Raw genomic sequence first — 13,497 nt, forward strand, 5'->3', positions numbered from 1 at the left:
CATCAGCAAAGAGAAGGTCACGTATTCTGCAATGTCTTACTTTTGTCTTGGCTCCTAAGCGTCTGAGATTGAATAATCCACCGTCAAAACGATAGCGGATGTCAACACCGGGGTCTTCACTTTTGTAGGCATTCATCATCATGGCTGTGAACACCATACTGAATAGGAGAGGCGCTAGAACATCGCCTTGTTTGGTGCCATTGGTAACTTCAAACTGGATTGAGCGGTTGCCGTTTTCTATGACGTGTGCTTTCATTCCATCATGAAACTGTTTGACCATATTGATGATCTTGGTGGGACAACCAAATTTTTCCATTATTTTCCACAAGCCGGCTCGGCATACGGAGTCAAATGCCTTGGTAAGATCAACGAAAGTGAAGTAAATATTATTATGTTGTTCAGTACACTTTTCCAGGATTTGTCGAGCAGCAAAGATCATGTCAGTAGTTCCACGGTTCTTTCTAAAGCCGCATTGACTTTCGGGCAGCAGTCCTTTTTCAAAATGGTCTACTAAGCGGTTAAGAATGATGCGTGCCAGTATCTTGCCAGCAATAGATAATAAGAAGATTCCCCGATGATTTTCACAGTTACGGCGATTGCCTTTGCGTTTGTAGATGTGAACTATTTCCGCATCTTTGAAGTCTTGGGGTATTACTCCTTGTTCCCATATTTTCTTGAACAACTCTGTCAGTTTTTGGGCCATGGGTTCTTCACATGTCTTGTATATCTCAGCTGGTATAGCATCTATTCCTGGTGCTTTGCCGTTGGATAATTGATTGATAGCTTTAACAGTTTCCTCGATAGATGGTTGAATGTCAAGATTTTTGTTGATATCATCTTGTGGTAGATGCCTTATTGAATCTTCGTTTATAGTGGATGGTCGATTTAGTAGAGTTTTGAAGTGTTCAGCCCATCGATTCAGAATCTCTGACTTGTCAGAGATTAGTGTGTTGCCATCGGCACTTATTACTGGTGATGAGCCATTTTTGCGTGGTCCATAGATTGCCTGGACTCCTTCATAAAACTTCCTTGAGTTGTGTGTGTCAGCATAATGTTGAATTTCTGTTGCCTTATTCCATAACCATTTGTCATGCATTTCTCTGAGATCACGTTGGATCTTCTGCTTTATCAATAGGTATGCATGTTTGCTAGACGATGTTTTTTGGTTTAGGTAGTCTTTGTATTTTTGTTGTTTTTCCTTGAGTAGTTTTTTAATGATGGGATCATTTTCATCAAACCAGTCTTGATGACGGCGTGTGTTCTGACCTAGAATATCATAAGCCGTTTTGTACACCGTGTCTCTGATGTTTATCCAGTCTTGTTCTACGTCTTCTGTTGAATTGAGGTCTTCAAGTGCAGATGTCATATTCAAAGATAGTTTCTTTGCTATGTCTGGTTGTTTAAGTTTGTTGACTGCAAGGTGTTTCTTAATGGTATGGCCTTGTGGCCTTCTCTGGCGTTGAATTATGATTTTCATCTTGGAGACAACTAGACGGTGGTCGGTCCAGCAGTCTGCACCACACATCGACTTTGTAACAAGGACGTCAGCTCTGTCACGTAATCGCACGATAACATGGTCGAGCTGATGCCAGTGCTTGGATCTTGGGTGCATCCAGGTTGTTTTGTTTCGGAATGGCTGGCGAAAGACTGTACTCGTGAGTAAGAGATTATGTTCCATACAGGTCTTTAGTAGGAGTAGTCCATTACTATTGCATTTACCAATCCCTTGGGTACCAAGTACTGGCTTCCATGAAATGTGATCGGAGCCAACTCTGGCATTAAAATCGCCAAGAATTATGAGCTTATCCTCTTTGGGAGTTCTTCTGATCAAAGAGTTGAGTTCTTCATAGAATTTGTCTTTGATATCTTCAGTGTTAGTCATTGTCGGAGCGTAAGCGCTGATAATGGTTGCAAACTTCTTTTTCATTAGTGGAAGTCTTAAAAACATGAGACGTTCGTTGATTCCTTTTGGAAGACTTGTGAGATTTTTTGCTATGCGATTTTTTATTGCAAAGCCAACACCAGCTTCGCATCGTTCATTGGCCTCCCGCCCTATGTAGTAGAAAGTGTATCCAGCGCCAAGTTCTTGGATTTGGCCTTCATCAGCATATCGAGTTTCGCTAAGCGCAGCAATGTCTATATTGTATCTGGCAAGTTCTTTTCCTACTAAAGCTGTTCGCCTTGCGGGTCTATTACTGCTGTCTCGATCAAGTAGGGTTCGTACATTCCAAGTTGCAAACTTGAGTTTTGTCTCTTTTTTGAATTTCTTATATCTTTTTTTCTCGTTTTGCGACCGCTGAGTGGGATCCCCTTCAGGCGCGGTGACCTGACCAGGGTTATTTGAAACGGGCAATTTTTCTAGCTCCTTCCTCATGCAGTGGAGGTGAGCAGTGCGATCCTAAAGAGGGCTGCTCAGTCACCTATGCGACTGCCGAATCCTACATCCGTTTCGAGAATGCAGAAAGCGACCATATAACATAGGTCGCCTGTGTGTAGGCTTGCAGCTCGCAGCTTCCAGTGTATCCTCACCTGCTACTTCACTGCTCCCCCATCGCCACAGGACTTTTTTGGTGATCATGACTTGCGCGTTAATTGATTTAAGTGAAGGAGGTGTGCGCATAATCCAACCTCACTCTCTCGTTCAGACATGAGTTGTCCAGGGGCACAGCTTGTCTGAGACCTGTCTCTTATACACATCTAGATGTGTATAAGAGACAGGTTGTAATATGTCAGTATCAGGAACTTTGTCTTGCCATTTAATGTTCAGGAGTTTTCGAAGACTAGTAAGATGGAAGTGGTTTAACTTTCTGGCGTGTCGTTGATACACTGTCCAGGTTTCACAACCATATAGGAGGACTGAAAGGATAACTGCATTGTATACTTTGATTTTGGTTTGTCTTCTGATGCCTCGTTGATTCCACACTCTGGAGGACAGTCTTCCAAATGATGCACTGGCTTTAGCAATGCGAGTGTTTATTTCATCATCTAATTGGCCAGTATTAGATAAGGTGCTGCCTAGGTAGAAATCTCTGACAAAAGAATTCACATATCATGTGTTTTAGCTGTAACTAACTGTTAATAAATATAAATATATAAATGTATTGAACCAACATAAATAACATTGTTTGCAAGATATATAGCCATCTCTTGCCAGATGAATATAGACACACTTAGTTGAAATTGGCAGCAATGAGATAATGGGACCCTTTTTTGGGAAGTAGACATTTGTCAGTAGAGTTACTGGTAGTAGTCCCGAGTACATAGAGTAATAAGCGTTTAAAAATCCTTGACCATTGTATCTAATCTGTATGCCTCAAACGATTACCTGTGTGACTTTAAAAAACATTAATAATTAAACAAAAATAAATTATAATAGTAATAATATTAACAATGTTTGAAGATTGCTTTTACATCATCGATAAATATTACAATTTGTAGACGCAGACAGTAATAGATTTACTACAATGACTCATAATACATAGGCAGACTGGCAAACAGATAACATACGGCATAATAAATTAATCAAAAAGTGGACTAATTTATTGATTTTGAGTCTGACATTAAATTAGAAGTGATGACAGGTGCAGTATGAATCATAAATATAAATTGCAAATTACTAATTAATTAGTCATCAAAATAAATTAAATAAAGATTAACAAAGCTTAAATTGATAAACATTATATCGATGTTTGGAAGAGTTTTACAATTACAGAGCAAAAATGTTCTTTTTTTTTCTGACTTAACTTTTATTAAAGTTACATAATGTGAAAAAGAAAAAAAAAAGAAAAATATTAATGGTAACAACAATAGTAATAACAATAATAATAATAAAAATGTCTAAGTACTATGTATTTTCAAATGACTAATTTGCCTACCTTAATTAGTCAACCCTAATTAGCCTAGTCTAATTAGTTACAGTAAATTTTAAAAAGACCACAAACTTCAGCATTGCACTATGCTTATTATTAAAAAAATATTAATAATTTATATTTATGTAGTTGAGAAAAATTTAGGACATAACATATAAATGCATACTGAAATACATCTTGAAACAACAGTTACATAGACACAAATTGTATGACAGTGATCATATTAAATTGGACAATGTTAATATTAGTAAAGATATACTAATAAATACCAGCAGTACACCAGGTAGACACTCAACAAAAACAACACTTCTTTTCAGAAATATCTATGGCGTGTAATCGGAGTCACCCCCACTCAGGTAGTTAAAATTCACCGCATATCACCTTATTTTGTAACCTAGCTAGCACTCACTTAATCATCGAGCCCCACTTCTCCAGGGAGCTCCAATTTCAAGACGACTATATACGCCACTGTGTACTACAAGCAAATGAAATTGTGAAATAAATTATGTGATAGACTTTATATATCACTCAACATTGGTTTTGTATTCATATGTAGGATAATAAAACATATTTTTATAAATTTCCAGTACGAAACAAATAATATACATGTCCACATGTACGCTCACTTAATTATGTTCATAATTACTATAGATATTTACATTCCTATTTTTGAAATCTTAAATTATAATTTACTTGATGTATTCTCCAAAAATAAATTTAATTTCTTTCTAAAGACTAAAATTCAACTGCACCATATATGATATAAACTGGGACACATATGATTTAAATTGGGGCATGTATGGTTAAACTTTCACATTATGATAAATGATATAAACTATGTCATAAGTCATATGACCTAATATGTGCCATACCTGTAGGATGTATTCATCCATATATGATTTAAAGTTCCACAAGTGATACAAAATACAATAAATGTTATAAACTTCATCATATTAGTTTAATATCTGGGAAAATACTATTTAATCCAGTTTAGCTTTTTACTCAAAAATCTAATATTAAATCAACAAGTGTTGAAACATATATATACAGTTAGCTATCAATAACATTATAATAATTTTTCTTCTAATTATTTCTTAGCAGAATATAATTAAATGCATAGTAAAATTAATAAGGTTATAAAAGACTACTTCCAAGAAATGAATGGTAAGAATTGGCACATTTTATCTAACAAATCTATTTTTGTACAGAAGTTACAGAAGTTATTTTTGCAATAAAAAAAAGAAATAGTAATAATATTATTAATGATATTACAATCATAACAGAAAAAACCCCTTGAGTACATCATCAGCATTTCTAGGAGTGAATTTATCTGATCAGCATAGTTTTCTATAGAAAACAATGAGTCCAATGAGGGCGCTGGTGGTTTGGACCAAATACTAGCGTAGTGCAAATGCGTTGACGATATCATTAAGGGTTGAACTTGTTAATCATTGATTTTTCAAAGAAATGGCATCAAATACAAATTGCTATAAAATATGGACATATTACACAATGTAACAAAAATATGGTAATAATTATAATCATTATTATTATTATAATTTCTGAGCTGAATTGAATTTTTTACTATAAAGTACTATTAAATGTTTAATAACAAAAATAATGAGTAAAGACAATAATGACAACAATAGTTATAATAGTAATGTTAAATTATGTATCTGGTAAACAAAAATATATATTGAATAACACAAAATTTAATTGCAAGTGAATATACAAATATACATCAAAATATTTAGGCTCTGATATTGAAGACTACACATTGGAGGATGAAAGTGAAGATCTAGGCCTAGGTTTAGGTTTCACCTGAACTGTCGGCTTACCTGCCGAAGGCTTTGGAGGCACCCTTGGTTTATTAGCTATATTAGCTGGTGGAGGTGGTTTAACTGGTGGAGGGGGTTTAATTGGTGATATGGGCATACTTGAGCTGGCTGAGTTGTTTGTATTAGCGTATGTCGGTCTTAACGCAGGCAATTTTGGAGGGACTCTGTTGTTTTTCCAATTTGAATTATTTGATGCATGTAGACTGGGAGCGCTTGGCTTGACGGTACTAGATGGTGGGGGGTAAGGCCTAGCTGGAGTGGCAGGCTTCGCTGGAGTGGCAGGCTTCGCTGCTACTGGCCTTGGTGGAGCAGGCCTCACTGGAGCTGGCCTAACTGGTGTGAATTCAACAGTGGCAGTGGCAGGAGAGAAGTTCATAGGATAAGTTGGTATGTCCGAGGCTGCGGAAGTACTGGAGGAATGCTTTGATGATAAGCCAGATGAGTAACCGGATGAGTACCCTGAGTTGGCTTGATTGTTGGAATACGTGCTCTGAGCAAGTGGGACTTTGTGTTCAATTGAGAGGGCATGTCCTGGGGCCGTCACTGGTTTGCGTAACTGCTTCGTATGTTTGGAATGTTTTGGCTGTGCATATCTAGATATTGAAAAATAGCAGGATCATTAATTTCTGACTAAGTTATCTTACATCATTAAATTTAAGAACATAAATTATATGTCAATCTAAATAAAAATTATAATTAAATAATTTAGATACCAGGATGGCTAAAGCTTTTGTAAGATATGAACTAGTAGGACCTCATTCTGGATTTTTAAAATGCTGGTGGAAAACACAAAGCAGTTATAATAATAATAATAATAATAATAATATGTCGTTGTTATATAGTGCTTCATGCCTTTACAAGGCCTCTAAGCGCTTCACATTACTACCCTGGTCATTGGATCAAACACATATGGAACACATTGAACACCAAATTAAATTAGTAAATGAAATTATATTATCATTCCATAATATTGCAGCTAGTAATCAGCGCAGGTTGTGTTGGAACCTACCAGGTACCCAAAAAACGCAATGTATATATATATATATATATATATATATCAAAAATATTATATATTATTAAGGAGAATACATCTGACAATTATATTTTGAACTAAACACATATTTTGAATAGTATATTGAAAACACATGTTGTTTGTAGCATCAATGCAGTATATTACACATTGTTACAAATTAACTCAAAAACATATTTTACAATCATGACCAAACCTAGCAAAAGTAATTAAAATATTTTCACTTCCCATAATGCAATTAACAGCTCTACTAAACAAAACTACTTAAAACTTCAAATGCCTTGGTACAGCTTGGGACGATATGGGGATAAATTTGAAAATACCGTGGAAATACCAGTGTATACAGAATCACCTGTATGGTAATATGGGATTAGAATTGGATGACATGAGTGTGGAAGTGCCATTCAACTAAAAAAATATAGTAAGATTAGCAACTCATTAATGATGTACTGTATGTAACCACACTATTTAATCATACAGAAAACCCCAGACAATCTCTGCTAATTGGTAGTTCCTGGTTAAAAGATTATCTGATACCAATATTGCTTTGTCATTTGCTTGAACAAAATGTATACGTAATGGAAGATTTGAATAATTAACATCAGCATGATGCGATGCTAATCCAGGCATCACAGCATGCTAAAGTGGCATAATTCTATTGCACGCAGATTCACAACTGGGGATTCCAGTCTAATCTAGTTGCCCTCAGTGCAACTTGCAATACCCTCTTTAGATGAGTCATCACAACCAGTAAGTATATTATGATTACAGCAATGTTAACCCAATATTGAACGAATGAAACAAACTGAACATGCATAGGTGGGGAGTTGTGCACTTAAGGAGTAAAAAAAAAAAGTGTGCGATGTGCATGGTGGCAGGGGCAGGGGGAAGGGGTGGGCCAATGCCTTCCATGACCTCACTCCCAGGCTCCCTCTAGCACCACCATTGTTAGCAAGTATGCACAAAATGACGTAATGAGTGCATAATGTGTTGGGAAGTGCATGCAAGGCATCGGTACACAGTGTTATACAGCTTGCAGTGTTGAATTGCGTGCACAGACAATTATTGAACCTGCCACTTGAATACTAGCATGTGCGTATATCCCTGTATTTGTGCTGATAAGAGCAAACAATATTTAGAAATACGTATATAGAGTGTTAATTAGAGGGAGAGCTGTATTTGAAAATAATGATATTCAGACATGTCACTATGTCATTGTGGAGAGAATATATGAAAATAATGATGTTGAGAAATAAAGTAAAATAATTGAACGACAGAAGAATTATAGTGGAGCATGGATTATGTTTAGGATGTTAGTCGGAGTGGAAAGATTCTCAAGGAAGATTGAAAATAACAACTGTATACCGAGGGTGGCAATTGAGAATTCAAGAACTAAATCCCTATTCCAATGAAAACTTAGTAGTCATTTTTCATATGATAGTAATTGTTATTGTCTTGATGGAATAGACAATAACTGGATTTGCGTCAGGAGAATCAAGTATAATGTGTAATTTTGCCCTACCTGACGTGGAAATGTACTGAATCCTCAGTACGCGTGCAAACAATCGCAAAAAAAATTGCAAGTTGTTCTCAGGTGGGACTCGAACCCACGATCTCCAGATCACTAGCCTGGCATCATACCTAGACCACCGAGCTTGCGCCGGGTGGGTTAACATTTTTCATATGTTAACCCACTTAGTGAAACTACTTCGCTTCCATTGGGGAGGGGGATGCGTTTGCACTACCCTATCCTATGCCCATGAATTGGATGGCAGGGTTAAATAAAGGTGTACAGATTTAGGTGAGAGTGAGTGTGCTTTTAATAATTTGCTTTGTATAATTCTTCAAAACAATTACATTTTTACACTATGTTTAATAATGATCATACTAAAATAGTTTATAAATTACTTTATAATCATCAGAATAGAGGATGAATGAATTAAAGGTAACAACTATAGAATTTCTTTACTAAAACGTAGTTTGAAACTATAGCTTCACCACTGTTCCTAAATCCCTCTGCTCCAACCATATAACTCACCCCTTCCTCTTTTCACTATTTTATGAATGTTTTAACTTTTTGGAAATCCCACTTGTTTGTTTTTATATCTAGCACACAAACCAACATGTATTCACACAAAGCAAACATACTGACTGGTTAACATTAAGTAAGCTTATTACCAAAAACAAAAGAAATTTAAATAAACTGAAGAGTATGACAAAAATTTGTTGTAAATGATAAAAAAAAAAGTTTACAAATAAGTCAAAAACAAAAACAAGGATTTGCGACATGACAAGTACCTGTTGATTCTACATCATTTCCTAATAATGGTATTGTGGGGGTGACTGTAAAAAGATAAATGGTGATTTTAGTTAGTAGAAATATAACTATTCATTATCTAGAAATTAATGTAATATTATAGTTAAAACATTTATATTAGAAATACATATAAACTCAAGACATATAAACAATACTACAGTAATAAGTGAGAATGGTATTAACATTAAGAATTGCTATTTTTTATTCTCATTAACATTATTAATATTGCTTACACATAATTAATATAATTATAATTATCATTATTTACCACCACCATAATTATCGTCCTCAAAATCAATATGATAATAATCGTCAACATTATTGCCATCCTTATTATTATTATCGTTAATTATTATCATCACAAATTATTGTTTCAGTGACTATTCTTACTATTACCTCTTGTATCTACATCACTTTCTACTATAGGTATAGTAGTAGTTACTGTATCAAAATAAATAAAAAATAATATTAGTAGAAATAAACAATTTATCATATACTCCTAATGTTTAATTATGAACAGTAAATGTTCACTTGAATTAGCTTCAGTTTAATGTTGGAAGAAATATTGAAAAATAATATCAATAATGTATTGAGGGCAGTATTACTACTATTTTGTTTTTAATTTAAAAGTATTAATTTTAATTAATATTAACTCATCACTAATATCATAATTGTATATACAGTATATTGTACATGACAATTGTTTTGCTGTTGGTGGTTTAAATAATTATTTAAAATAAATTTTATTGCATTGCTTTTTAATTAATTAAATAATTAATCCAGGTAATAATACCTTTATCATCTATAAATCCATGATCCGTATGAAATGGGAATACTGTAAGAAGACAAATGCATGTATACAATCACAACTACTCTAATGCGCAGTAAAATAACAGATAATGTTAAGTGATCGAAAATGGATTTTATGAAACAAACATTTTTAATGTGTTGATATGTGCATTGCATATGTACAAAGAATATTTACATACATCTATCACATACATACAGATAAAAATAGAATGCACTAATTTAAACATTATACAGGTCTCCATCTATGAAAGACTCTTCCAATTAAATACCACTTTTCTGTGGTCCCAAATTAACAAATGTCTTTTATAATTATTATTCTAATTATAGACCAAAGCTGATAAAGACCATGAAAACCCTGGTCCCAAAAATGGTCGTTAATTGGAGGGAAACCACTATAATGTTATTACAAATACAATAAACACAAGATATATGTACATAAGCCTACTGTATGTTTCATAGACAGGTCAGGTAGGTAATATATTTATATTATATGGTTTTAAATAGTAGACCAATGCAGTATTTTCTATATATTTACATGTGATTTCTTTATGCTTCTTTGCATTTTTCATATTTTTAGTTTGAGTTTCATGTTAGTTAAGAAAAGGCTAAACTAGCTCATTACACACAATCAAGTTTTATGAGATAATCTGTGTGAACTGCCCATATATGGTCAAGATGATGTCATATCACATCCATATATAGGCATGATGATGTCATATCACATCTATATATAGACACAATGATGTCATATCACATCACATCCATATACTGTACAGGCATAATGATGTCATATCATACCAACATGAGTAAATGACAGGATTTGATCACATTGAATATTTGACAGTGTGGAAATTTAGCCACTAGCCATGCGGCTATTTTTGCTCTGAACTTTCATAAATATAAACGAGATAAAATAAATGGATCAGCATAGAGACCTAATTTCCTATCCCTATCCCAACCCGTCTCCAAAGCTCAATTCTCTTCCAACCATATCTTGGTCTCTTAATCCAATCTTCTTTTCCCACTTAATTCTCAATCCTTTGACAATCCCAATTCTAACTTCTTCCCTGAACACCACAATTATCATTCCTGACCAAATCTCCTTCACCCCAATCTATCCTTTTCTACATTTTATCTTGTTCTCTAACTCTTAATAGTAAATAGTAAAAGATTTAATGAGATACATAGCTAGGAATAAATATATGTATATTCGTGTATGGTTTATTCATGCCATTCCTTCATGCGTTGCAATGCAAACACCATCCAACGACTGATTGAACTCGAAGATCAGGGAGACAAAAGTATCCACCAGTATTTGATTATAACAAAATTATAAAACATAATTGAACAACATAAATATATAAAATGTTACTTCCAAGATTAATGAAAATAGTAAATTAATGCATACAAATATTGCCACTTTAATTAAATTACCATTCCATAACAAATTTTATATCTGTTGAATATTCATCAGGTTCATGCTTATTTAAAGTATACATAAACCAATCAAAGTACAGAAGAGAACTTACTTGTTTGAGGTGGTCGTGATGGACCGCTATCAATGCTACCACCATAGCCAGGATCCCTGCATAGAGGAGGATCCCAATCTTTATCACAATGGCAGTGATTATTGCTGTTACACACCTACAGTAAATGTTAAAGGAAGTGATCAAATAGAATCAGATCAATTACATTAAAATCAAAACTGAAAGTTCATTCATATCCAATTTTAATCATGTATACCATCTGTAATGATTTAATATTCTTATTAATTGAATAGACAAAGTTAGCAATTCTAATTGTGAATTTCATAGAGCCCAAAAACTAAAAAAAAAAAAAATGTTTATAAGTATTTGGGGGTGTACTGAGCATTCAGTGTAATAACAAAGGTCTAGTAAAAAAATAAACGCACTGAATATTCTCATAATACCGCACCACATGGTTAGTTTACTTCAGTCATGGTTATTGTACTTACCCCATTTCCATAACAATTATGAGGGCAAGGTGTGATTCCCAATTCAGTTAAGTTTTTACACTCAAAATTACTGCAAACCTGCGGAGATTAAAAACATAAGATGATGAAAGTTAATGGATACATGTTGTTCCCAATGGCATATGCACTGGCATATCTAAGAGTATTTAAATGGGGGAGGGGTGTCAGGTGGGATAATGGAGGAGGGTGTGATGGGAAGATGATTGGGTACCAGCTGGAGGCATGAGGTGATGAGCCTGCAGAGACTTCTAGAACAAACTCTACTGCCCTCAACGCAACAAAACTCAGACTCTCAAATTTTATTTGACAAAAACATGTGACATGCCTAAATATGGTCATGATGACATCACATCATGACCATATATAGGCACATCATGACTATATATGGGCATACAACAGTTTGTCAAAAAAATTTGATAGTGTGGACAGAGTATTTAAGATTCCTTTTCAAGCAAACGACTACAGAGTTTTAATAAAAATACAGTGAAAAGTAGTTCAATTAAATATTTGTATCTTCCCTACGTTACTAAAATTATAATGCTAAGGCCTTTAACCGAAAGGTCCACTGATTAATCTCAGATAAGAAAGTATAATACATACTCCAAGTATTGAAATACACGCCATCGTGTTGGGATTCAATATTTCGGGACCTGATGATGACATAATTAATGTCGAAATATTGAATCCCAACACGATGGCGTGTATTTCAATACTTGGAGTATGTATTATACTTTCTTAAGGCCTTTAAGTTACCATATATATGAATTAATATCAAATCTGCCAAATCGTTTTTTGTTAAGTATTGTAATATAATGTTTGAATGTTTTATATGACTTCTATTTCTATGAATGTATACTGATATATTATGCTACATCATATCAATAAATATTAAAAACAAACAAGTGTTTTATACCAACCGAGTTTGGTGCACACCGTGCACCATCCACAACGAGTCCCGGGTCGGGAACATCAGTGCCAAAATCAACAGAAGCGGTTTTACATATATGTTTCTGGTTCCCTTCGTATGCGTGTAAAACTTGGGAGCGAACCAATGAGCCAATGATAGGGTATGTTGGACCGCCCTCACAAAACAATTTACCGCACTTTATATCTCTGTACAAAAAAAAAAACCAAAATAATAAATATTATTATCTGGTTAGTATACTTTGAAAGTGTATGTCTTCTCTCCTAAACACTTTAGAAAATGGGACACATTAACATGAGAAAATATCATGAAACTCTTTTCACTTTCAAGCTGATGTTAGCCTTTAATGAACATTTTTAGACTAACACAATTATTTTTATAATTATTTATTTATTATTGATAACATTCTACACTATCCTTTCTGAAGTTAGATTGCCAAAAACATACTAAATCAATAATTTTTTTGTATAATTAATTATTTTTCCATATTATTTTGTTTTTATTTTGTAATATCTTCTTATTCATTCACTCGTCGCAAATCAAGTTTCAGAGAAAATGGGCAAAACATGCTGGAACGTCAAATTTAAAAAAATCTATTTTATTGCACTAAACTAACCTTTATATATCTACACATCATTCAATGCTGTTATTTTTCCCATTTTCAATGTTAAAACAATACTTTTTAAGGAGCAGCTGTTTGGTTAAACGCAGATGT

The 13,497-nt window shown here is 33.9% G+C and overlaps 2 protein-coding genes across 8 annotated transcripts in view; both read right to left on the minus strand.

The window, feature by feature from the left end:
* Window positions 1-2,799: 2,799 nt before the first annotated feature.
* LOC117114015 (adhesive plaque matrix protein-like) lies at window positions 2,800-7,367 on the minus strand. Its single transcript, XM_033257542.1, has 3 exons — window positions 7,216-7,367; window positions 5,691-6,300; window positions 2,800-2,955 (listed from the first exon to the last, which is right to left on the minus strand). Exons 1-3 carry the CDS (start codon window positions 7,365-7,367, stop codon window positions 2,800-2,802), a joined length of 918 nt encoding a protein of 305 aa, XP_033113433.1.
* Window positions 6,783-13,497, minus strand: part of LOC117113987 (disintegrin and metalloproteinase domain-containing protein 12-like) — a 60,031-nt gene continuing 53,316 nt past the window's right edge. For 3 of the 7 annotated variants that reach the window (XM_033257486.1, XM_033257487.1, XM_033257485.1), the window contains exons 16-21: window positions 12,775-12,970; window positions 11,840-11,917; window positions 11,394-11,508; window positions 9,848-9,889; window positions 9,451-9,495; window positions 6,783-9,080 (exon numbers count right to left, since the gene is read on the minus strand). In XM_033257486.1, the coding sequence (XP_033113377.1) occupies window positions 8,998-9,080; window positions 9,451-9,495; window positions 9,848-9,889; window positions 11,394-11,508; window positions 11,840-11,917; window positions 12,775-12,970 (559 nt within the window). In that variant the 3' untranslated portion in view covers window positions 6,783-8,997. The other 4 variants (XM_033257488.1, XM_033257490.1, XM_033257491.1 and 1 more) reach the window with 4 other exon arrangements.

Source organism: Anneissia japonica, unplaced genomic scaffold (genome assembly GCF_011630105.1).
Source record: "Anneissia japonica isolate Jap-2015-1 unplaced genomic scaffold, ASM1163010v1 scaffold281_len866295_cov195, whole genome shotgun sequence".
Classification (NCBI taxonomy): Eukaryota; Metazoa; Echinodermata; class Crinoidea; order Comatulida; family Comatulidae; genus Anneissia; species Anneissia japonica.

What these genes read in the sequence shown, in the direction of transcription:
- LOC117114015 (XM_033257542.1), bottom strand. Translation starts at nt 7,367, where the DNA reads ATGCCTGGATTAGCATCGCATCATGCTGATGTTAATTATTCAAATCTT. An exon ending in GAGATTGTCTGGGGTTTTCT is followed by an intron (nt 6,301 to 7,215) that starts GTATGATTAAAT and finishes TTCAATATCTAG; the next exon opens with ATATGCACAGCCAAAACATT. An exon ending in CAGGTAAGCCGACAGTTCAG is followed by an intron (nt 2,956 to 5,690) that starts GTGAAACCTAAA and finishes GCATTGCTAAAG; the next exon opens with CCAGTGCATCATTTGGAAGA.